Raw genomic sequence first — 26,672 nt, forward strand, 5'->3', positions numbered from 1 at the left:
CTCTGAAGGTTGGAGGCCCAGATAGCTCAGCAAGTAGAAGGTCATTGCTGTGCAAAGCAGCAGATGGGTAAAACTGGAGTTTCTGGTAATGGATCCCCTCTCCTTATGCAGGGACATCTCTTGGGGATGCCAAAGGCAGTGGATTAGGGGATATATTGGGTATATAAGGAGGTTTTAACAAGGGATGTAATATAGAGAGATAACAAGGTTGTTTTTTAGCTCTTCCCAGTTCCCAGCCTGACTGTAGATGTGTGCTGGCATGTAGGTGCCCCAGGAGTCCTGTTGGGGCACCCCAGCTCTCTGAAGGATGCCAGGAATTGAATTTGATACAGCACACAGTCCTGGACACAAACGTAGTGCCAAGTGTGACTGGAAACTGTGCCCTCTCTTCCCTTTGTGTGAGTGAGCCAATCAGCTTGAAAGGGTTTTTTTGGGCTGATGCAATTTGTTTACTAATGTATCCCCTTGTACACTGTAATTCACTGTTAATACTCACCTCTTGCCCCTTTTTCTCGGAGAACCACTACCAGAATTGTGCTGCACTCAAGACTGAATTTTTCTGGTCCTACTTTAGTGTATTTGCAGTGTGTGTTAGAATCGATCTCGGCAGGAGCGGCGGCTGAGCTCCGGGCCGGGCGCCGGGCACCAGGTGGCGATGCTGGACCAGCGCTGCAGCTCCTGGACCACTCTCGGAGCATCCTCCCTCTCATCTTCCTCCGCCTCCTTCTCGCCCGCCGCGGGCTGTGCCGCAGCCGAGCAGCCCTGCCTGAAGCAGCGGCATGGGCTGCGGTACCCTGGCTGGGGAAGGTCAGCTCTGCACCACGGCTGGTCTTGGTGGAGAATCCTTGGGGAGCAATGGCGAAATTACAGCTCTGGTTTGGATGTGGGGAGGGCAGGCAGGGCAGGGTGACTCCAGCGATGCTCAGAAGATGAGAATGCAAAGCTCACTGGGGCTGTTGCACATGGCAGCTGCAGGAGGGGCTGCACGGGCTGAGGCTGGCAGAGGGAAACCTGGCAGTTGTGCCATGGTACCTCTTGCTGGTGCCAAGGAAGGAGGAGATCTGAGTTTGGCCCAGAGCATTTGCACTTCACTTATCCTAATCTGTGGCAGTGCTTGGGCTCAGCACGTCCAGCAAGTCAGTGCTGCCAGGTCCTAGGGCTTTCTGTGCTGTGCAACCCTGTCCCTTGCTCCTGAGGGAATGAGGAGGCTTTCCAGACCCACTAGAGGTCATCCTGTCCCCAGGAAAGCAGGAGCTGGAACAGCTCTTGGAGGGCAGCACACAGCTGTGCAGACTTGCCTTGTCCCAGCAGCTGGGATCTCCTCAGGCTGGTGCTGGAGAAAGCTGGGTTGGCACTTTACCCAGCCTGGAATGTTTCAGGCTACTGAGGAACTGTTAGAGTAGAATGGTTTCAACTGGAGAGGCTGAGGACACCACTCCTGGGCTGTCCCAGTCCCTTGGCAGATGGAACACCCCCACTGAGGGAGAAGATGCCACCTCAAATATGTCCCATGACAAGAGTGTGATCCAGATAATCTCATCTACTGAATAGCTAAACAAAAAGATGAGGAGAAAAAGCTCACATTTGTTGTATTGTAGGTGTGCTCCTGAGCAGACACCTGCAGCAGAAGATTGGGTTTTGAGGCAACTGGCATGATCTCTGGAGAACCCAAATTCCCTTTGGGCCCTTGTGTCCCTTGCTATGTACCCAGGAAGCATCTGCACCTTACCTCAGCATCTTGCTTGGCCAGACCACAGATTGTCAGTGGGCCTTCTCAGCATGTTGCCTAATTCAGGGCTGGGATGATGCTCTGCCTCATCTTCAGCCACCCCACCTGCCCCCTCCTAGGCTGAGCAGCATGTCCTGGCTTTCCTCACAACACAAGTTCTTTGGTGGAGGGTGCTTTTTTGTGGTTACAGAAGAGACTGTAATCAAGGCAGTGAGAGTAAAGAAGCTGTGACTTCTCTCTAGGGAGGGCAGGAAGAGGCTCAGGAGTGTGGGGCCTAAGCTTTCAGGAATGATGTTAGCTCTTGCTTTTACTTCTGTGCCTTCCTGTATTCCTTACGTGTGTGTGGTGTCCACCAAGGGGATATTGATACCCACCTCCCAATGCCCTCCCATCCTCCAGAACTAAAGGAAAGTCTGAGATCTCTCCCCCCAGCTCCCCCTAAAAGAGGCTCTCATGCCACCCTTGCTTTTACCTCAGCCTCACACTGTGCTGGCCATTGTGTTTTGCTGCTTTCATGAAGTGGGAAATCTTCAGCCACCCATGCTGCTGTAGGATATCTAAATCAACTTTATTCACGATCACAGTTATCCAATTATTCACAATGAGTTTTTCTTGTCTTTAAACAGAACACAAAACATCTTAAAGTAAAGCAATGAAATGCAGATGACACAACACAGAGGTACATGGGAACCTACACCAATCAAACAAAACAAAAGATTAGGATTTTTGTTATTTTTACTGGTTTTGCTGGTTTTTTTTTTCCTCCCTGGAGAGAGCCTTTTTCTCTTGCCTGCTTACAGCTGGAGGCCAGCCTGTGCAGGGGTAGGACTGAATCCCAATTTTTGAACTCAGATGCCGGGGGAGTTTTCAGCTTCTCTTAACTCCTAGAGTTTGGTCCACAGTAAAACAAACACAGTTAATATATTAAAACACTCTCAGTTCAAAAGGCGAAAAGGGAATTTACACCACTGCACTGGTACCCATGGATGGAATTTCTTGAAAAATAAAATTTACCACTTGGCTTTCCCTGCATGGAGTGGGACTGGTCCCACTGGTGTGGTGAAGGCTCGGGAGGCTGCTTATTGCACATTTCCCCACATCCACTATTTCATCAACACCTTCTTACCCCTTGGCTTCTTCCTTTTTGAAATCTTTGCACTGGAGTTTGTGTAACTACTGAAAAAAGCTCCCTGTGTGTGCTGGTCACAGTTGGAGTGGCTGTGTGCCTGAGGACCAGCCATGCTCCTTGCAGGGCTGCTCTGACTCCCCCCAGGTTGTGCCAACCAGCCTCCTCCTGCCCCTCAGTGTGGCCATCTGGGCATGGGAGCCACAAGCTCTGGAGCTTTTGACCGCTGGGACAAGGCTGGGTTGGGGCTGTACATCAGAGGTATGCCAGGAAATGACACAAATCCCTGTCACCCAGAGTGTCAGCATTCAATTCAGTGCTGCCTGCAGGGCAGGCCGGGGGAGCTGCAGGCCCCTGGGTAGGCCGCAGTGATGGTGGCACCTTCAGAGAAAGGCTCTACAATGTGCTCCCCAGTGAGTAGTCTCTTTTTGCATCTCCTTGAGAGACAGAGCAAGGATCTGTTCTCCAGGTGTTTTTAGGATCAGCCTCTCCCAGTGTGGGTGATGCAAACCCACCTGCTGCTGGGGGTTGGGGGGAACCATCATGTCCCCTGCAGCAGCAAGTGCATGTGTGCATTAAATAATGTTATCCCTTCACCACACTGTTCCCCCCTGTCCCATCAATGGCCAAATGCTCGGGTGCAAGGAAAAGTTCAGCAAGGAGGGTGTGACTCCATGGCCTTCCCTGGTCTGGCCAGGTGGGTGATGTGGTGGGGGCAAACTCCACTGCCATGGCACCCTAGCCCTGACCCCCCTCAGGACCCAGACACAGTCCCTTCCTCCCCTGCAGCCCAGGAAGGAGCAGGATGGGTTGAGAAGGGAGGCAGATAGCTCCTGCTACTGCCAAGCCACACAGCCCAGCCCCAAGGGCCAGCAGCCCTGGGTCACACCTGTGGCCATGGCAGAGCAGCAGATGTTTGCATGGGAACCATGGGGGTCACCACTGTCCCTCCTGGGCACAGCTGGGTTCCTGACTCAGGCAGGAGAGAAGGAGATTTGTTTAAATAAGCCAAAGCAAACCAAACCCCTCAAGTTATTTTTTTCTCATTCCTTACTTCCTAACACATAAGGACAGCCGTGTCCTGCCGGTGTGGCTGTGAAGAGCTGAATACCACCTGGCTGGTTTTGTCTTAAAGCACAGTGATAAAGTTACCAGTAAAGGTAACCCACAGACGTGTGGGTTTATACATTCTTCCCCCGTGAGGCTGGGATTTTTCCTCACAAGTGCTGTCTGGATGGCAGGGGGAGAAAGGTGAGGGAGTTATGTCTCCCTGTCCCACAGGCCCATGGGAGAAGAGATGCTGCTGAATCCCTCGTGCTGTGTGGAGACCACACACAGGCTGGTGGTGGTGGGGTTTGGGAGCTGCTCCTCATGTGACAGGGTGGTCACAGGAGGTGGCTGATGCTGCTGGGAAGGAGCAGAGCTGTTGCCAGTGTTTGTTGCCAAAACCACCATGAAAGCCTCTGTCAGAGAATGGCAATGGAGGAGGAGTTGGGGACAGCCCTCAGGGGGCTGCCATGGATCTGCTCTTCTGTCTGCAGATATGGGGTGGGTGTTGCTTCACAAGTCTTGGGTTCTTTTCTGCACTGGCCCCAGCCTCTCTGCTGTGAGTGTACTCACTGCTCCTCCCTCGCTGGGTCAATTCTTGCCTTGCTCCATCCTTTCTAAGGAGCCTCCTCTGGTCAGGCTGGTTGTACACAGAAACACATTGCTCAGTTCTTCTCTTCTGCTAAGCTGTCTCTGCATGTGGGGTGCCTCTAGAAGGAGATGTGTAGCACTGAACCTTTTACCACTTGCTGTCTATGTTAAAGAATGGAGACTCCACTCTGCTGTGCATGGTGTAGAAAGGGATGATTGCACCAGCTGGCATTTTTTGAGATAAAGTTTAAAATCCACAAGGGAGAGTAGTCCATTGCAACTTCCCTGACACTGGAGTTCAGCCCCAGGGCTTGCTTGGGGGCTAGAAGAGCAGCATCTAAGCTTGTCTCATCTGTTGTCCATGGAAGAGGAGGTCAGGATGGTGGTGGTTGATGAGTTTTGAATCTCCTGGGTGATGAATAAAGACCAAGGCCTGTGTTGTCTCACAGCCTCCTCCCCACATGCCCAGTCCCCACCAGGCATCTGCTGCTGCTCTAAGTGCTGCGGTATGTTTTGATGATATCTTTGATGGCCCGTCTGCAAATGGGGCAGCAGGCATTGGCCATCTTCTTGAGCTTCAGCCCACATGAATAGCAGAGACACATGTGTCCACAGGAGTAAATGACTGTGTCTACCATGTTCTCATAGCAGATGGTGCATTCATCTACCCAGGGCCCTGAGACGGACGGGGAGATGGGTGACTCAGGCAAGCTGCTTGGAGAGTTGGGACCTGTGCCTGCAACACAAAAAAAACCATGGTCACTCCTCTTGCTGACACCCCAAGGTAATTTCTGACCTGCAGCCACAGAGGGAGGAGCCAGCAGAAATGCATGCTCCCGGACCAGGGTTCCTTCCTGTGACCTGCTGTCCTACTCACCAAGTCCTGGTTTACATGCCAAGGCTCAAGGCAGCAGGAAGGCAACATTTACTGGGGTCTGCTGCTCATGAGGAGCAAGCCAAGAGATAGCTGTTCCCATGCATCAAGGATTTGGTAAGTTACATATCCCACCATCAATGCCTTGGGATTGTGCAGGTGTCTGGAGTTTTAAAAGTGCTGCAGAACAGCCTACACTTTTTTACTGCATGTGCATTTATCTAAATAGCTGTACTTCATTGGCACTTTAGAAATAGCAATACTGTGTTTTACTGAAGGAGTGTGGAGGGAGAAAGGGGAGGCATGGGCAGACCTTTAGCTCCAGTCCAAGCTAGTGTAAGATGTGTCAGTGCCACATAGCTCTCCAGAAGGAGCTCTGCGTCACGGGTCATGTGTGCAGCAGAAAATCCTCTGCTTCCCTTGGGACTTTTCACGATGAAAAGAGTGAGAGAAATATTGCTGTCTAGGCATCCAAGCAGCTTCCACATAAAACAGACTGAAAATAGCCCTTGCAGAGGCTCTCCCTTCCTCCCCAGGGAAGCTGATGGGATAATAATAATCTGTTGATTATTGTGGTTTTAGAGCCCTTCTGGGAGACAAGTGTGAGACTGTGAAGGGAGGCAAAGGGAAGGCAGCAGGGGACCCCACCATTCTTACCACTGATAGAGCTGCAGAGGGGGCCAGAGCCACACGTAGACAGTAAGGGGCCAGAGACACCACTGCAGAGGACGGTGGGGGAGTTGGGTGTTGACGAGGGCGAGCTCGGTGCTGACAGTCCCAGCCGCTCCACTAAGGTGGTGGAACCTGCGCCGTGAGAGAGCAAATCTGTGGTTACTTTTAAAAACTGAGGCTGACAAGGCACTGGGGGTACATGGCAGGGGTTGCAGCTCTCAGTGCTTGTCAGGATTGGTCTCATCAGCATGAAATCTAGGGAGGAGATAAAAGAATCCTCATATGCCTTCTTTTTAATGGTAGCAGCTGGTCCTGAAGAGACATCAAACTCCTACAAGCCCCAAAATTGGCTGGAGCTCCCTCAGCTACCATAACCCTTTGTTTCGGTCCTTAAATGTGTCTCAAATAATTTAGTGCAGTTATTTCCCATGTGGTTTCATGCTCATATGTGCCCCCAATACTAAAGCCAGCCACAGGCTTGTAGCAGTAGAGGACACAGCCTGCAGAAGAGTGGGCTGGACTCCAGCACAAGAACACGTCCCTTTGTCAAAAAGTTGTGCAAAACTGCACAACTCCAAGCTTCAATAAATTCATGCAAAGTCACTCAAGGACTTTCCAGAAACAAACATGAGGGTCTGGCAATCAGGAAACCTTAGCTCACTGCTCTGTCTCATTCTTGGGTGGCTTCTTGCAGAGGTAGGGGTAAGTCGCCAAAATGCATTTGGATCTAGGATGGACAAGGACACCTCTCCATCATTCAGGAATGTTTTCTTCACTTGCATGTCTGGATGTGATAGCTAAAGAGTGCAAAGCTTCTTCAAGTCTCTTCTAGATATCCCCAGCTCCATTACTTCCTGCTTCCACTGCCCACCATCAGTATTAATGTGCTCTCTGCCAGAGAAGCCAGCTCTGTCCCACAGCCTGTCTGGCACCCTCCTTCCATCTCAGTCTCTTTCTTCTGCTGTTGTAACAACACATATCTTAAAGCCCCTTCCAGAAGGGAAAAAAACTGGAATGCTTAAAACTCTACCTTCTGCAAAGGTTTTGTAGGGGACTTTCATTGCTGCCAATGTAGCCTGGTCTTTGCTAAGCCAGTGGTGAGACAGCAGCACATGTACTTGAACTAAGGGGATGGTTTCCTGGTGGTAAGAACCAGCTTGCCTTAGGTTTTAAAGTTTCTAGTTCCCCAGCTGAGAAGAAAACCAGGGTAACTCGAAATCAGAACTAAAATGCTCAGACTTCTTCATGTTACCATATAAGGAGCCAGAGGCACAGAGGGTTTGGATCCACAGTGTCCTCAATGAGTTGGAGGCTATTCTCCAGAGAAAAAGCAGCAGTGGGAGGTCAGGAAAACCCCATGTGCCAGAAACACCCTTCAGTTCCTCTTTGCAGGGAGGCTACTGACCAAACCTGGGAGACAGGGACTGCAAGTGCCAGTTGTGGATTGTGAAAAACAGCAAAAGCACAGATTCTCCTGCTCTTTTTAGCAGAACAAGACTGAGCAGTGAAAGTGGAACACAGGAACTGGGAAGGGGTCATGTTTGAGTCAAAATCTGTTTTGAGGACTGTGTATGAGAGAAGAAGCAATTAGCCTAAGCCATCAGTCCCTCAGTTTCACCCCTCTCCAAAAAAAAGGAGCACTTTGCTTCCAGGCACAGGCTGAAGTTAAATTAGACTCTATAAAGGGCTCTGGAGCTCTCACACTTGAGATACTGTAAAGAGGTACCTCCACCACACAGATGGGAGCTGAAGCTGGAGTTCAGCTCAGTAAATAAGCAAAGAGAATGATGCATCCTCTAATGACAGCTACTAGCAAGAGCCCTTCCCCTCCAGTCTGACAGATGACCAAAGCAGAAAACTTGCCCTGTGGTAACACACACTGAACACAGGCCCAGCAGGGCACAGGGTTCAGCTCGTTCACTGCACACACAAATATGAACACTGAGCAGCTGAACAAGTTTTTCAAGCCTTCCCTCTCCTCCCTACAGCCTGGAGGCGTTTCTTCCACTCAGCTGACACACAGCACATTGCCTTTCTAACACCAACCTGGTCATTTCATTAAAGGCAAAATAAAGGCTGTTAGGAGTGTTTCTCTTCCTGGACTAATGGGAGAATTTGGAGGTGCCCCAAGTATCACAGCATATGAGCTGATGAAGCATGCTGGCAGCAGGGCAAATGGCCTTTCCACAGTGCAGGGAGAGCTCAGCAGTGCAGGAACCATGGTTTTCTCTGGTTGTAGCTGGTCTGAGTCCCAAAATGGCCTTACCCAAGGGCCAGCAGACACCTTGCCAATTCTTCCTCCTAATACAAGGCGCAGCTCTTGACTTTTCTCCAGCGTCAGTATAGAGCTTTGTTTAAAACAATCTGAGTTCCCTACCAGACAAGACACATTTCTCCCTTGGTGACAGAATAATCAACATAAGACATGTTACTCATGCTTTAATATATTGCTGGATGGTGTGCAGATATCATGACAAGGAGCATGGAATGAGATCATGAGCAGAGTGGAATGAGTGTGGCCAGCCTGGTTTAACTAAAACCAGATACATGAGCTCAAGGCCAAACATGCTCATTGTGTGCACAGAGCTCCCACCAAGAGCCAGCTTTCAAACCATGACTTTAAAAACTAAATAACTCCAAGTAAATCAACTTAAACATTCTTTCTCTCTCTAAAGCCTCCAGATCAATTGTCTCTGCTGCTAACTTGTCTCATGTTTGATCTCAAACGCACTGGAATCACCTTTAAATAGATTTTGAATCAATTCCATTTGCTGTTTTATCTTTACAAAGTCCAATTATTAGCGAAGACCAATGCAGATTGATGCTTTGTCTACACTTCTGTCACTGCTGTGGGAGAGGTGCAAATAAATGAACCTCTCTGTCCACCACCAAAGGAGAGTATTATATTTTCAGAAGAGAGCTTTACCATGGAATGTACAGACAACATCATGCCAGGAAAGGCTGCCAGTATGCTAAAGGTTTGTCTTTCAAAATAGTCTGGAAATAGGATGAGAAATAAATGGTATAGTGTTCAATGTGATCAAATGCAAAATGCAGCACTTAAGCAGAGATAATCAGCTGCCTAAACACAGAACAGGGAATTAGTCCATTCAATTTGAAATACAGACATCCTACAGAAAAAGGCCTGAAAATTGCTGCAGGTCAGCAAGATGATCATAAACCAAGAATACCATCCTGTAACAAAAAGGTTGAGCCAATCCAGGGTGATGCGAGGCTGATTTAGGAGGCTGGAGACACTGTCATGTCTTTGTCCCTGGAAATACTCAAAACTCAACTGGACAAAGTCTTGTGCTACCTTGGAAGTTAGCCCTGCTTTGAGCAGGAAGTTGGATTAGGCAATTCCATGGGGTCTCTTCTGACCTAAAATATTGTATGATTTTATGATTTTTATATAGCAAAATTTTTCACAGCCTGATGAATGAAGTAAAGAAACAATCTGTTCTTCATGAATGTTCTGGGTAAGACAAGAAATCATGGGTTCAGACTCCTAAGGTGCTAAGGTTAGACATTATGTAGATAGTGAAACACTGTAAAGCAATCAGACTTCCCAGAGAGACCATGGCATCTCCATCATTAGAGCTCTTTCAGGACAGGAAGGTGAAGTAAGTAGTCTCTTGGGATCCCATGCAGCATTTACAATTTTTATGAGAGTAGCTATCTGAATCCATAATTACCCTTTTATAAAACGTCCTGTGACCAAAATACAGCAGCTGTGGCTGTCAGAGATGCTTTTGATTCTCTGTATCTATTGTGGTGAAGAGGGTGATTTCCCAGAACACTGCAATCCATTCTCCAGGGTATGTCCTGAGGCTGTCCCAACTTCCAAGCATCTCTCCTCATGGCAGCTCTTTGGGGAGAGCTGTACTGCTGGAGGACTTATAATGGTAAGAAGACCAGATACAGTTAATGCTCCCTAAAAATACAGTTTTCAATTAACTCTCCCCCTCAGTTATCTTATAAAAATATTGTTTCTACATACATTTCTATAACAATAATGCAGAACTAGTTGTCTGCACTCCAGAATCATCCTTTTTTTCCCCTCTTTGAACCCACCCCACCTAAACTTTGTTTTTCCTGGCTTACAGGATGCAGTCAGTGAATGTCCACTACTCTACAAGTCAGAGTTCACATAGTTTGATGATCTTCAAAATTTTTATGGGCTTTCTTTACCCATAATCATCTTGACAACTATTCCAGAAGCTTAACTAAACATTGTTCCTAAAAGACAAATTACAGGAGCCTCCTTCCATAGTTTCTAGGGAAGAATAAAGTCTTATGCAACATAGGAACTTGCCCATATGCTGAGTTTCATGTTGAGCAAATTGACAGCCCCTTCTCTTTTATAACACATTTGCTGCATGAATAGGACAGATAATAGAGATAAGGTAACTATCAATAGCAATCACAGATTTTCAGTGTTGTTCCATCCATCCACAGGCCCCAGAACTTCCAGCACAGAGTATTCCAGCACAGAAAAAAGTTAGTACAGCTGTTCAGGTCTGGCTGCAGCATGTCTAAGGGAGTTCAAGCCATCTCTGCACTTCTCATACATTTCAGTCTAGTGATCACTGGGTACCTGGCAGTCATAGATGTCTTGTATGATGGCATCACTTAGATGCCTTTTAAAACTCTCAACATGATTTCCTTCTGTTAGGAGACAGATTGTTTAATCATACCAGCTAAAATGCTTACCCTGTCTCAAAAACTGTTCAATACCCTTTCTCATATTTAACATTCTCAGTGTATCAGGGCCATTTATTTTGTTATCTAAACAGGATCCAGGTTCTTTCAAAAATCTGGCACAAATGTGTGTTCTGAGCTCATGTGAACATCTCTCTTAGGAGGTCTGTCCTGTAATACATGAGCTGCTCCAGAGTGAGGGGGCTGTGACGTTTCTGGCACTGGATATTGGACACCAGAGCATCCAGGTTCTCTTCAGATTTTCTGGCTTCCAGCCATGGCTTCAGGAGAGCTATTCTGTCCCCTAGCCCCACTCAGGTCTTGCCCAACAGGGCCTTCTGAATCCATTGTGCTAAAACAAAAGAACAAAGCACCTGTTGCTGCCTGGTTACGTGGTAGTTGAAGATAACGATAATGTTGGGGAAGGATGTGAGCACATCCATCATTTCTGAATGCTGTAAAATACATGCATTCACACATCCATTGGTTGTGTTCCCACGGTGATGGGAACAATACTGCCCTGGCCAGAAACCAGAGCTTCCTTCCCCTTGGGCTCAATGGTTTTTGGTCAACCATGCTCTCAGAGCCCAGCCTCTGTGCTGCAGCTCATCTCTGCCTCTCAGGTACATCAGTACCTGGTGACCCATGTCAGCTGCTGATCCATGGGCTTTTTTGCATTCAGACATTTCCTGAGCGACTTAAAAATTGTTCTGAATAGAACAATAACACATTTTGTCCTTCACAGGCCCATGAAAATATAAGGGATTTTGCATTATACTAAAGAAATGTCCAGAAATAGGTCAAAAAGCAGCCTGGCAGATTTTGCATGCAAAACCATTAGGTCTGTGTTTGCAGATGGGCGTCAGACAACCACTGTTTAAGGAAGTAAAAGTTAGATCCAAACCACATGGAGAACAACAGTTCAGACTTTCATGAGGAACAGAAAAGGAGTGTACTTTATGGCTTTACTGGAGCCTTGCTGTCTGCTGTGTCCAAAAGGGCAGCGGGGCACCAGCACATCCATTACCCTCCTGCAGTCACAGGCACACTCCAGCTAAGCAGGGGAAACAGGAAAGCTCCAAATGCCACAGAGGTTTTTGATTCAGCAGCTCTCACAGCCCAAACCCAGTGTGCTCCCTGGAAGCAAAGAGCACATAGCAAACTTACAGTGTATCTGTCTCAACCTGATAGGTGAAGTTCAGTGGTCACTCAGCACTTACATCCTGCAAAATCCTGAGGGCATGGAAACCATGCAATGAATGGCTGAACTGAAGTGAAAGAGTCATAGAGTTGGAGCTCCACCTCTCAACCTGAGAAATTCTAGAGCAACAAAGCACCCAGGCACATGCTTACATCAAGAAGAGGTGGAAAAAGAAGCCTGGATTAAGTAGCTGAAACCACAAAAAATGAGAGTTGGTGCTTTCATCTTGTTTAAGAAAAACAAATCAAGGGTATTTGGGAGACCACAGCAAAGATAGTTCTGTGAGCAAGAGGAAAATTGCTGCCTAACCCAGCACCTCCCAGCTCTGTGCTTTTCCAGGAGGGACAGGTATAAATAGGGTGGTAGATGCATACAGGAAAGAAATACTTTAACTTTTCTTGGCCAGCACTCTCTGGATTTCCATGGGCACTGCTGGATGCAAAGGAATCTGACAAAGAATCAAAGAAAGAGTTTAACCTGCTATGTGATTCTCACAGTAGCCAGAATAACTAACTCACACCAAGTTAGATCAAAGAATAGGCAGATTTTATCTGTCCTGACAGACAAGTTGTAAGGCAAAGAGGCTGGTATGGATGTATATTTACTGTAGGAAGGCAAAGGTATTATGAGATAAGGGAAATCTTACACCTCACTTACTATGAAAATCTCACTACAGCCAGTAATTGTTTCTTATATTAATGATGATAATAGTTCCTGCTCTTGTCAAGGACTATGTGCAGAGGACAGGACATTTGGGAGCCCTGTGGCTGCTGCTAGAGGAAGTGTGTTTGCTTTCCCCAGCCTTTACCTGGATACCAGCTCACACCTCAGAGCACAGGCTGATGTCACTGACCACCTGTCCAAGTGCAGGTTAATTATGTGTCGTGTGATGGGATCTTCAGTGTGTGGTACAAAGGTGCCACAAGCAGGTATTAACACTGACATTGCTGGCACTGACCACAGGGAAGTCAAGCATTTGAGTGCATCCACCTCTCCAGTTTTCCAAGGCCCAAGTTATAACTTGTCCTCTCTCACACAGCAGCTTCCCTTTGTGCTAACTCTCCTTTGAAACAAAGAATATAAAACAAAAGGTGAATGGAGAGCTCTGTGCAGTGCTATAATCAAGCTCAGCAGTTAAGGATGCTGTATTATCTTTGCAGCTGTTCCAACTTACCATCAGTAATGTGTACTTCACTCAGAATGAAAGCAAACCATACATGATAGGAGTATTTATGATGAGGTATCAATTAATACAAGTGGATTGCCTTCCAGGAGGCACAGAATATTAACTCTCCTCCTTCCCCCAGTCTCTAACACCATAAACTACCCTGTACCCTGCAGTGCACAGGAATTCCAGGCTGTTAAATGACACACATGTGGGCCCATTAGATCCCAATCAGCTTAAATGAGGCCATTTTCCATACAAATCAAAACATGGAAGATGGAACTCTGGGGCATATCTAATTGAAAGTCTGTTAAAGGAAGAGATTCATTATGTGCATTTCTGTGCAACAATGTCTAGGCAGTTATCAGGCTTCTCTTATGCTGTGTTTAACTCAACAATTTCCATGTCACTGCAATGAAGCAAGGGGGAGAAGGATCAAAATTCCAAATGGATAATGTACTGACCCCCTCAGAGATCAGAGAGCAGGGGGTGTGATTTGCTACTGCCAAGAACTATCTTCCCTCAAGCAGGAGAGGCTTCTAAACTCAGAGCTGGAGGACCAAGATCCTGGATGCTTCTCACTTATGTGAGATACTTCTCTACAAACTCACCTACAGTCTGTGCCATGGGCAGTGTCTGTAACAGCTGCACACACCAAATACCATTTAAATATTTTGTGTCCTCACTGCAGTAATTGTGCATGCCAAGTAAGTATCTAAGTGCAACCAGAGAGGAGAAGCTTTTTGGAAGGGACAGAATCTCTGCCATTGGATGCTGGAGTCCTGTGACAGTCAAGGATCAACCACAGGATAAAAATCTCATTTACTCAGGACAAAAACTTGGAAAGATGAGGTAAGATGGGATCATCTCCCAAGAAGTCCTACAGATTTTTAGGAGGATCAGGCCAGACAACTGCCACAGCAGAGACAAGAAAGAAGAGAAGTCTCCCATGGGGACACATTGGAGACAGTAGTTGCAGGAACAGTATCAGCAAGATTAAGTGAGGGATTCTGGGACATGGAGAAAAAATACTGTTTAGAAGAGAGAGGGCAGATTCACTGTCCTGTGAATCATTAGTGGTCTGTGGTGAGCTGGTCACTCACCTGGGATAGAGCAAAAGTCAAGGAAAACCAGACAGGGCAGTGTGATGAACATCACAGAAGAAGACAAAGTAATTCCCTCTGGTAAACTATTGCTCTCTGACACTTAAGGAAGACACTACTCTGTTCATCCATGAAGTTTCAGGTCTTTTCAGTCAGCTCCAGGAAAAATGCTGTTTTAACAAGGGCAGCACTACCAGGACTGCTAAGTTTGACCACCAGTGAGAGTCGCAATGGGCACGGCTCCGGTAAACCTGCCTGTAACTGGGACTGGCTGCAGCTGGCAGTCCTTCAGACTGGCACCAAGGCCACTTTAGATCAAATTTCACTGTTGATTTAAAGAGCCCTTTGCCAGCAAATTGTGTCCCACAGTACTCTGCTGAGCTAATTTCCAATTTGGTTTGTTGCCCACTGGTGTTGACAGAAATCCCGAGGACACAGAGCTGGTTTTTCTGCAAGTCCCATGTCAGCTCTTTCTTCCTCATCTCCTCAGTTTTGAGCACATTGTCCAATTTCAATAAAGTCTTAAAGAAGGATGCAAACCTCAGCAACAACTGATATGTAAATATTTTTCAATGGGCAGCTAAGCAGGACCCCCAGCTCATGTCCATGGTAAAGGAGGTGGGAAAGTGTCCCAGGTACTGCATTTATCCAGCATGGATGTGAATTCAGACTTGCCTACACCAAATGCTGGCTCTTGGGTTGTTTTTTTCATGCCTAGGACTGGCTCTTGGCCAGCATTAGGAGACATCCAGAAAGCTACTATATTGTGCAGCTGTTCTGGTGGGGCTGGAGTTATTGAAGTGCATGGAAAGAAAGGACACTGATAAGTTGGCAACCTGGCTTCATTAGTGTGACTGTTGATAGAACATGTTATTTCATTGCTCAGAAGAAAGCTTCAATATTATTGGAAAGGATGAAATTCACAAGGGAAACCAAAACCACAAAAAAAAAAAAAAAAAAAAAGAAATTAAGCAAGTTGTTTTACTTGCTAGCAATTCAACTCTGAGACAAAAGAAAATAAAAGAATATCCCCAACCATTTGGATCCTCAAACATTAAATATATAAACTTATTGCTGTGATAGCTTCTCCAAACATGAGTCATACATTTTGAAACCTTATGGGGTCAATCAATTTAACTTCATAAATGAATTACACCACCAAAACCTGACCAAAACCAGACCATTGTATCCAGACTGGCTCATTTCAAACTTTCAGAGCTGTCAATAAAACTGTGTGAGAGCTGAAATGCTTACCAGCAAAAGCTGAGAGCAGTAAATCAAATTTAATGGGCTGGTTTTGTTGACTATATAGGAATGATATCTGAAAAAACCAACCCAAGCCTCAGCTAATGAAATTCCTAAAGGATACACAAAGACTGTTTCATTTCTACATGCCTAATGATCTGGGTTTCTGTTTGGTTGTTTTTATGTGCATAATCCCCAGAATTACTAAATTAAGACCAGCACTTAACATATAAAATATTTAGTAGGGCTTCCCTGACAAAAAAGATCTATTGCCTCCCTCAATAGCTGGTTCCTACAGTTAATTACCCTCATTTATGTTTAATTTAAATTTGTGTCCATTTCCCAGCAGCTTGATATTTCTTGTGCTATTATCTGCTACATGAAAGTGCCCTTCTCTTTCATTTATCTTTGCTCTATGTGGTCAAGTTGCCTTTTAAACTTTTCTTTGAAACAAACTGACTTTCTTCTGCCTCCCCTACAGATGACTGTGGCCTCTCACTGCATTAAAGTGGGGCTTGAGTTTAATTTATTTTACTTTTACTGGGATGGCATGAAGAATAATAGTGTTTCCAACCTCATCTTTATTTTCAGCTGTTTTATTTCTCTTACAGCGAATACATTGCCAGTATACGATGCCAGATTGATAAGAGGAAAACAGAAGTCAGAATTCTTTACTATCCAGCTATTCCCACACTGCCCTCCTCTCCTACAGAGTCCTGTAAGATCACCAGCCTGGGTAGAGATGGTCACCCCTGACATTAGGAAATAAATGTTGTATCTTCAGCACTGTGGAATAACTGCAGTCCGCAAATGTCAGCTTCTATGGCAAAGTCACAGGCCAGCAGAGACCTGAGCTTGCTCCTGCTCTGCATCAGGACCAAATAAATAATGTCCAGTCATGAAATACAGTATCCAGTGATCAATACCTGGAGTCATCTTGTTCTCCAAGTCAAAAACAAACCTTCTCTAGGTGTAAGAGTGGCTGTCCATTTGCCAAACAAAACTGGTAAGCTGGAGAAGAAGCAAACCCAGCAACTTCAATTTCATTTTATAGTCAGCTGTAGTGCTGATGTTCCTTTAACACTGTATAATGTCACTTTGGTTAATCTCATAATGGTGTGCCCCGGAAACAGAATGACATCTGCCATTTAGGATAGGTTTGGTACAATTATGCCTTTTGCAATATTTGTGTCTCATTTCTTTCAAGGATATGTAACTTCACTTTTTCTATTTAAACTAGAAAAAGATTACTATAAATGTCTTCTGCTGTGATATAAAGCTCAAATTACAAAAGACAGATCTCACAAAATTATTCTTGTTTGCATTCTGAAGATGGAGCATGTCATTAGAAAGATGAACACTTTACATTCTTCTTACGTTTTCTAATATTATAATGACACATATTATGGCAAGCACCATAATCTGTTCCACTGCAGTGCAAACAGTGCACATCACCTCCCTAATAAAACTGCAATAGTTAGAGTTGGGAGTTCATTATTTTCTTTGCCTTCTGTCAGGATATTGCTGATCCATGTAATTACGGCAGTTGCAGAGATGCAGTTGGGACAGCAACAGTGCTTTTCTCTGGGCAGTTGTACTAAACTCATGTTGTACTGATACTGGGACTGCACTGCTCCCAGCATTGTTATACTGGTTATACTGGAAATATAGCTATGAAAAGCTCTATTTGTATTTTAATGCCTGTTAAAAATTACAGGCAAGCTCCAATTCCAGAGCATTTAGCTTGGAGATAACAGCTTGCTGCCCAAGCTGATGTGGATAAAGTTGTACACTCAGCAGGGTCCAACCCTTTCCTTGAGAGAGGCAAGGTCAGCAAGTCCAGCTCTGTTCACTTACATCTCACTAAGGAACAATAGCCCATTTTTAGGTTCTTTCCCAGTGACCAAAGCTAGAAAAGCCTGCCATGGTCACAAACACAAGAAGTGAGGGGTTTTCCAACTCTGCACATTTCATTTCATGCATACAAGTGTAGATTTATCTAAAACATGCACTGGGCATGTACTGGTTTGGGCTGAACTTGTGATCAAGCAGGGAGGACATTTGCAGGGCATGCACAGCAGGAGGTTTACACAGGAGGTCTGTGCTCATGCCCATGCTCTGTCAAATTCAGTATGAGGATGTGATTCTGTCCCTCTGGGGAGACACATCCTTGCTGGCCTGTTTCAGAGCTCATTGCAAACAGGCTCCTTGCTCTGTGCCAAACTGCCAGAATCAGTGATCTCATATAAAAGGAAGCACTGGTTGATGATTTAGTTTTACCAGCAGCTCAATGACCTAAGTATGTTTTCCTTCTAACATACACAGGAGCATTTAATCTCCTGCTTTACTGAGCTCTGTCTGACTTCACCTACCATTATCACAATGACATGCTGGTGGAGAGCAGAGCAAACCATGGATTATGTACAGTACCCACATCAAATGTAATCAGGCTGAATTAGCAGGGATTGAGTCTCGGGCTCCTGGAAATAAATTGCAGTATTACATTTGTCTTCTGTGAGCCTTTAACAGCCACAAAACACTCACAGCAGAGGCCTGTGGTCAACTTCAAACAAATTATACAAGGCATTTCATACTGTGTTTAAGGTGAACTGGACCCTGCAGACAGATGTGTGTGTGTTCACAATTTATCTTCAAATACTGTCTATAAACCATAAAAAAGGAGGTGTTGGTTGGCTCTTGAATTTGAAGGAGAGGCAGATTGTTGGTTTTTTTGGGGTTTTTTTGCTGCTAGGTATGAGGAGGATTTGAAGCAAGATGGAATATAAGTATATTTAAAGTTATATAACAGTATAAACAGAAAGGAGCATTTTTTAATCTTCTTCATTTAGAGAGATACTGGGAATTACATCATGTTCTCAGAATCCATTTTTTACTGTCTGACACTGATACAGCAGAACCATGATATGGTACAAATTAATGATTGAACACATCTTATACTTGTCTAAAATACACACACAAGAAAGTAAATTTGATCCTGAGAAATGTTATTTCAACACTTTTCTCTCCACACCTTCCAACTGTGACTTGCAGCTTCATTTCAATGAAGTATGTCAGCTAAAAGAGCTGAAAAAACAGCAAAAATACCAAGAGGCCAGCTCTTCAGACATCTCTCAACCTGTGTGAGCTACACTGCCTTTAAAAGGGCTGGAGGACAAGGAAACCTTTCTCCAGTTGAGATGGTCAGTGCCATGCTCAGTGAACCACTGGGTTTACTCTCTGCTTGCTGGCTTGCCTCTCACATGCAAGCCTGGGAAAGCAAGGGCACCCCTCTTTTGGGAGTCCATCATCCCAGATATCTAGCACACAGAGAAGGGCACCAGATGTCTTTTCTCCTGCTGGCTATGCCTTACATTATCTCAGCCCAAAGCACCTCTCCTCTGCCCTCCTTGCTTCTCTTAGGTCAGTGATGACTCATCTGTACTTTAATGGAGGTCCCTGAGGCTTAATTCATTATCTGAAAAGATCTTTGAGACCATCACATGAAGGGTGTTACAGAAGTGCAAGGAGGTTAAGTCTTGTAACTCAAACCCGTATGCTATGTTTGTGCCTTGCATTTTTTTTTCTTTTTATGAAAGACCTTCTTTGATATACAAACCAAAATTTGTACCTCATCCTAGAGCAGGGAGGGAGCCATTCACTCCCTCTCCCATGATGTACCCCCCTCCTTGCTTCCTTGTGCACAAGGTTTGGAAAAAGGGGGTCCAACATACCTAGCAATCGAATTTGCATGATGGCGCCGTGTAAAACGAAGAACATCCAGAGGGGCTGGGAACAGTCCGCGCACACCTGCATGCCAATGCCGGCCCCGTTGTGGCTCAAGTGCAGCTCACCATCGGAATTCACCATAAATCCCAGGATGTCTCCGCTCTGGAGGGGCACCAGCACTCGGCAGATGGCCCAGAACTCCTTTCGGTCGACCAGGGATTCGGGGTTGTAGGGGAGGTCGCTGGGGCGCAGGGTGCCGGGGTCGCAGGACGTCACCCCGTAGGAGAGCGTCCCTGTGCGCACAGAGTTGGACTTGTTGATTTTGACGAAAATGGTTTCATTGATCCGAAGGGGTCTGCTGGTGAACACCAAAGTCCTCTCCTCCCGGGCATGCTCCAGGCGGGCCACGGTCTGGTCATCCAGGATTTTCACGTGGGGTCCCCGGAGGAGGTGGAAGCGGAGGTCGCTCTCCAGCTGGGACGGGAGCAGGTGGGAGTGCTGGGAGTTGAGGGAGTTCTGCGGGATGGGGCAGGTGGTGGCCGTCACGTGGAAGGCGTCCTCCTGCAGGTTGAGGTCACACAGGCTGACCGAGAGACGCGTGTCCTCCGTGTCCCGCCGCAGCGAGGGCCGGCGGATGGCCGTGAAGGAGCGGGGCCGCAGGCAGTCGGGAGGGATGATTTCACTGTCTGTGGGAGAAAGGAACCAAAAAAGGGGTCACTTTCAGAGAAAATAAAAATGTCCTGGAGCTTGAAAAAATATGGGTTTGCTCGATATGTTTAAAAGGGAGAATCTGAGACCTGCCGCCATTAAAAAATTTTCCCCTTTGCAATATAGGAGCAGAGTATCATAAAATGTACTTGCAATCAATTGCTGTTCTTGTACTTTCCCCACCAGCAACAACACTTCCAGCTTCTGAGCAGGCAGACTCAAAATCAATGGCAAGAATTGCCCAAGGGAGGCTCTCCTTGGAGAGGGAAAGCAGAGGATAAATATCTGAAATACACCCTCAACATACCAATCAATATCTATGCAGGCTCTCTTTCATGCCCTCTTTATTGTCTACAGTAATTCTCACAGACTTATGAAATAAATATCTAGCTACAATTTTTTTTATTTTAAAGAAATTGCTATGTTCAGCTCTATATTATTTATCACCACATGAAATTTAATTAATATTTCTGTCTATAGCTAATCATTAGTGTCCTGATTCTCACTGTAGAGCAGTACAGACATGAATTTTACAGTGCAGAATTTGAGAATATGCTGGGTTTTAGATATACAATACAATCATTTATTATTTCCAACCCAAATAATTAAAATTCAAATCCACAAATATACAACTAAGAAAGATGATGCTCAGACATTCAAATCCACCAGTGGGAACAAAATTGAACCTTATCTTCTTTGTTAGTATCACCTGTGGCTTCAAGAACAAATCTTTTTTTTTTTTTTCCTGAGGAACATACTCCCCTGTCTTTAATGCTGAAATTACCTATATTTAACAGATCCTTAGCTGTGCTGTTGTCTTAGAAATTTTAAAGTACAATTTACAGAAAAAAAACACCTTCATTAAAAAATTCTAAAGAAAGTGGAAATAATGCAAAAATTTATTCTTATGTCCAACTTTCTGTGAAAATTGAATATGTGGGAAATTTCTGGGATGGTGTAAGAAGCTGTGACCCAATTGGACTGAAGTGTGTTGTGGCTTTGAGCCCAGATCCAAATAGCAGGAGGTGACACCACCCCAAACAACACAAAGCAACACCCCAGCATGAGATGTGCTGCAAACACAGCACAAGGTGGAACAAGGGGAAGAGGCAAAGTTGTCCCTAAAGCACATGCTAGGCCCTTGCAGTGGACACCCCTTCCACCCACACATCCTTGGGGTTTTCTTTATGACAACAAACAGCAGGACATCAGGTTATCTGAGGATTTTCCCAGTGGGATGTACTCTCTCCCAGTACACCAGAGTAGTAGCTCTGTACTGGTATGCCAAGGAATAATGCCAGCTACTGAGTAACCAACATCTCCTGCAATATCTGTGGTCTGACTAACAGCCTTTCCTGTCCTCCTCTTCTGGGAGTCCTGACAAGAGCACACCCACACAAGGTTTGGCTTCAGTAGAGCTCTTTGCTTTGCTTAAACTGGATTATTCCAGGCTCCTCTTTAAATAAACTGCTATTACAAGGGAAGCAGAGTCCTAAAATAAAAATGGGCTTTGTTTCTCATATTTGATTTTCTGCATACTGATATTTCAGCCTCTCAGAAGTTAATTGAAGAAAAGGAGGAATAAATAAGATCAGAAATTACCCCAAGTAATCTAGAAGTGGGTCGCATTAATGGGCTAGCATTTGCATTCCAAGTGCTCCTGCTGGATAGCACTGGACTTATTTTATCCTCCTTTAGCTGGAAACCTACATAGGAGAACAAATTAATACTGGCAGCTGATGACAATCCTTTTGTGTAGGTGAATGGATAGAGACCGTTCTGAATAGGAACAGAAGGTCCCCTCTATTTTATTCCCTGTAACCATGCATGTGCAGCCTGGCTGACAACTGTGATGTGTGGGTAGCTTGCAGCCAGGGTTTTGAAACAGCTTGTTTTCCACCAGGATGCTTGCATTTCCCTTTGGCTGCTGGACAGAATATCTTTTTCCATCTGAAAAGAGGTTAAGAGAGATGGAGTTTTGCAGACAAGACACATGGCAGTGATAGCAAACCAGGGTTACATATCCAACTGTTTTACTTAAATCCCTCAGTAGCTCAGATGCATGGCCACCTAAGGAATAAAATGTCTCTAGCCTATAGAAGTGACTGTGACACTTAGTTCATTAGTGTTTGCAAATAACCATGGAAGAAAGGATTGCAGTTTACTGGCTTCTGAAGTATGTTTGTGAAAATTTAGAGATGAGTCTCTAAGAGATGCTGGCCTGTATTGCAAAATATCCAGCCAAAGGAAAAAAAATCCCATTGAATATAAATCAAAACAAAAGTGGGATTCATCTTTTGGGGTAGTAGGTAGGTTGGAAGAAATGTGGAATGCCATTTACCCACAATAACTGATGATGGCCAAGAGATGTGAAAGAACAGATCTGGTGAAATGTGGAACAAATGAGGTGACTTTGACCACTTTCTTTCTTTCAGAAGATGCCCAGGAATTAGTTGTTTTCTTCCTTTAAAGCTTCAGCTCTCACTTTTTTTTTTTAAGCACAGACCAAACTAGTCATGCTGAATACAGATTTAAGCTCTTCATGCTGGAATGGCCCCATAACACAGTCTTAGCTCTGCAGAACATTTACAAGTGATTTTTAATGCCTACAAAGGAGAGACTCCTTTGTTCAGGAGCATTTACATTTACAGAGGCAAATCTGGGGGACACATCAAAAAGACTGAAAGACTTCATGTGATGAGACTGTAAGACACGAAATGGGTCCAACAGCCCATTACCAAGGACCACCCAGCTTCAGCCTGGAGAATTTAGAAATCATTCATCTCTTCATTAAACATCCAAGGCTATAAAATATTTTGTATAAGACAGTTGGCAGTGTTACTTTGGGAAAAGTCAATTGATGGGAGATCTCCTTGGGTGAGTATAGATGGACTTGTGAAGACCACAGCTGTCCCCAAGCCACCAGAGCAAGCATTAACACCACCAGCAGCTGACCATGGCAGCTCAGTGGAGCTGGCTGCCCAGGTAGCTTTCCAGAGAGGTTTTGCTGAGCTCTGCATCAGTGCAGTTACGATGTTATTTCTGGATTTTGAGAATTATAGTTTCTGGTAGCAGTACAGACAAAGCCAAAGTGGAAAGGATTTCTACTAAATACAAATTTTCTGCTCCTCAGTTGGAGAATCTGAGACACTGAATTTAAAGGATGTCTATCTTTACAAATGCCTTTGTATTTTTTTCTAGCTCTGTTTAAGAAAAAGGTAAGGAGGAATAATTAATTTATCTAAGTAGAAATGAAGGGCACTTGAGCAGTTCAGCTGCCTTCTGTTTTCTTCTCCTCTTCAGTGGGGTTCATCTGCAAAATTTAGATTCTCAGCAGGTGATTCCTTACACAGAAAAATAATTTCAAGTATCTTCCTCATATGAGAGGTTTCAAAGCTTTCCATTTTCCTGCTCAGAGGGCATGGAGGAGCATCCCACTTCGTGCAAGCTCAATGCAACTGCAGCAACACTTTAAAACAGCTTTTACAAGGAGCTGGTGAGCAGACAGATGCAGCTGAAATCACTGCACTCAGATCAAAAGTATTTCACTACCAGCCTTCTTTTGAGCCACTGCCAAATGTTGTCTTCTCAAAATAATTTATTTCCTTAAACATGTGTTATGTTAATATGTAGAATACATACATTATCTCTGTAATATATAGAGATCACATACATGCAAATTGAATACACCAGCATGTACAGATCATCTCAGCCCCACACATGCCCAAAGGGAATGTGTTGCTGTCAGACTGTCAAATCATCATTTCCCTCCTCTTTTTCTTTTTCAGTACTGTCTGTTACTGCCTGAAGGCTTGACTTTCCAAGGTCATGAGCAGCCAGTATTCCTACACCTGTAAAGGATTTAAGACAGCAGAACAAACTCAGCTGGATGCACACACAGGCTGGAAACTCAGACTGTGTTTAACTGCAGCTCAAGGGACACAGACCTCCTCTTGATCAGTTTCCTGAGATTGGTGCAATCCTATGACCTCCATGAACTGTAATTCTTCAGAGTATGAGGTCTGCAACCAGTCTCCAGAATGAGCTATGGAACACCTAGTGTAAATAAACCAACTTTGACTCTTACTACTACAAAAAAATAACTTATAATTTGGGGAATCAGACCATTCTGTGAGACCCTTTAGAACATAGCCCATTTCTAATGATCCTTCCTCCCTCCCAGAAGAGAGAAATGCTGAGAAGTCAAGGAAGTGCGTAGTGATTCCTAGCATCTGGAGAACATTTCTGTCCCCAGCTACTAAGCCAAGAGTAAAAAATTAGCAAGGCCAGAATTTTGCTGGTATGATGCCTCCCTTTCCATGTGAAAACTCATGGTTTTCCTTCCTTCTGTTCTTTGCTTTACTTTTCACAAGTGCAATTTTCTTCTCTTAATCCTTCACTTCTCTGGGTAATGGTATTTTCAGTGAGTACTGGTGCTCATGGTATAATTTCCATGACCAAGCAACCTCAGGGGTACTGAGCTACCAAAATACACTCAGAGGCCCCTGCAAGAATATTCTGTGTAAACTTGCACCTGCAAAAGGATGTATACTGTACTGTTCCCACCACCCTGGAGTGGCTGCATTCCCACTCAGGAGTGCAGATGAAGGCTCTTTTTCCCACCATCAGCTCTACCTGTCACAAGGAGTTACCCAGGGAGGACAGCTTCCAACACCCGTAACCCTGCAGTAACTCCTCTGTGGTGTGCAGCAGAGTTATGCACCAAACAGACCATTTGGCAGGATTCTGACGTTGCAGAGAGAGGTGTTTGAAGCATGAGGCAGAGGTACCACACTGTGAAACAGCATCACACTCAAGGGCAATTGGGGAAAGCAACCAGTTGTAAGACAAGAAATAAACCTGTGCTTCTGGGAACCTTCTGTGGCTCCCAGGCTCAAACTGCCCACCATGGCAGTGCATTATCAATCTCAGCTCAGCTGCCTTGTGCTGTGCTGTGGCACTCACTGCTCCCCCACTGGCTCAGTCCTGGCAAGCTGATGTGTACTGCTGGGGGGCTGCCATGCCACAGTGCAGAGTGGCCAGAACAATTTCTGTATGTTGTTTATAGTTCAACTTATCATGTACTTTAAGGTGACTGGGGGTTGAAAATATGGTAAAATGGAAGCAACTTATATTCTCATTTATCCCTCCTAAAATAAGGATGGAGATCAGTGCAACTGGTGGCAAGGAGTAATACCTGTTCTCAAACTCCTTTGTTTGCCAGCTTGCCTGATGTGTGTATGGCATCCAGCCCACAGCATCACCTCCAGTGGAAAGAAGAAAAGCCTTTGGGTCCAGGAAGAGAAGGACCATTCTGTAGCCCTGTGTTCAAAACCCACCCAAATTAATGGGTAATAGGAAGAAGATTTTCATAGTGCCTGCTGTACTCATGGTGTAAAGACATCCTCATCACCATAGGATTCTTTGCTCTAGGCTCCCTCAGTTTCTGCCAAGTGCATCCTAACTGCTTTGTTGTAGCAGGAGGAGCTATGCAAGCAGGAGAGTAAAAATCATCCTTACTTAAAATAAACACAGGAGAAAAACTGAGAAGTGAAGAATGCTGAGGCCCTGCTCACAGTCATTAAGAGGCAAAGCTCCACTCACAGAGCATGTTTAAAGTGCTTTTCCCTGCTGGCCATGTGAGAGGAGATACTTATAAAACTATTTGTTTTTCTGCAAACTCTTACTCTCCATGTGAGGTCTGGAGAGGAGACTGGGACCTGCCAGGCTCAGCATAATGTTGCAGAGACCTACGCTCTTGGGTGGGTCCTCCTGCTCTGATGCAGCACACAGGTTCTCCCCTCACTGCCTGTGCTGTTAAATGGTGAATTTATATAACCCCAGCCCACTCCATTGTGTTTATTTCTCATAAACCATCAGGCGCCAGAATGCAGCTTCTCGGACCATACAATGAAACCACTTCCAGAGCATTACTGTAGCATGTGGGAGGCAAATGTTTAAAATCCCTCAAAGGAATGATTCAGACTAAAAACCTCTTTTGCCATATACTTAGGAATTCACTTTTACAAAGTACATTTCTCTTTATGAACAACTGAGAAATCAAACTGCCTGAGTTATTGCCTCTGATCAACCATTCCTTATTGAAAACACCCACATCAAATCAAGGACATCAATCAAAATCTACTTAACAATATCTTGCTATGTGCATTTCACTACTTCATTGACAGTATAAATATCCCATTTCAAATGGAGGTGCTCCCATTTGCTCTCACTGCTTTGGCTCCTCTCTTTGCAAAACTACAGCCACCAGACAACACCACTTGTACCAGCTATTTATGGAAGATGCCAGGCTGCTCTTTAAGAGACAGTAAAATCTGCTCTGGGGCAAACTGCATCTGAGATCACAACCCAGCTGCCAGGCTCTGCAGAAGAAGACACTCCCCACCATGTAAACAGAAAGGATATATAAGAGGTGAGTGGCAGGCAGGAAGAATTAATGTTCTTATTTTATAGACTGGAAACTGTGGGATGGATTGAGCAGTCCAGAGGGATAGATGGCTCCTCTGGCAGAACTCTTAAGTGAAGCCCCTTAGGGCTTAGCTCAGTGCACAACAAAACCACTCCATTTTCCATGGTACACCCTCTCATTTCCTAATTCTTCATCAATGCATTATTCTTGCATTATTCTCTATCTGCTGCTCCTCTGCTTCTGAGTGCAGGTTGCTCTTCTCACCTCAAAAGTCAACTTACATGGGATTCCTCATCCACTACAGATCCCAGTGGCCAGCATGGAAACCACCATTCCAGAATTTCTCCTTCCCCA

The 26,672-nt window shown here is 45.1% G+C and overlaps 1 protein-coding gene across 3 annotated transcripts in view; it reads right to left on the reverse strand.

The window, feature by feature from the left end:
• Positions 1-2,276: 2,276 nt before the first annotated feature.
• The window catches only part of NEURL1 (neuralized E3 ubiquitin protein ligase 1), a 142,706-nt gene continuing 118,310 nt past the window's right edge, over positions 2,277-26,672 (reverse strand). For all 3 annotated transcript variants that reach the window (XM_077182921.1, XM_077182922.1, XM_054637847.2), the window contains 3 exons: positions 19,186-19,866; positions 6,025-6,171; positions 2,277-5,229 (listed from right to left, as the gene is read on the reverse strand). In XM_077182921.1, the coding sequence (XP_077039036.1) occupies positions 4,988-5,229; positions 6,025-6,171; positions 19,186-19,866 (1,070 nt within the window). In that variant the 3' untranslated portion in view covers positions 2,277-4,987. The remainder of the gene's footprint in view (positions 5,230-6,024; positions 6,172-19,185; positions 19,867-26,672) is intronic.

This window comes from Agelaius phoeniceus, chromosome 9 (assembly GCF_051311805.1).
Source record: "Agelaius phoeniceus isolate bAgePho1 chromosome 9, bAgePho1.hap1, whole genome shotgun sequence".
In the NCBI taxonomy this organism is placed as follows: domain Eukaryota; kingdom Metazoa; phylum Chordata; class Aves; order Passeriformes; family Icteridae; genus Agelaius; species Agelaius phoeniceus.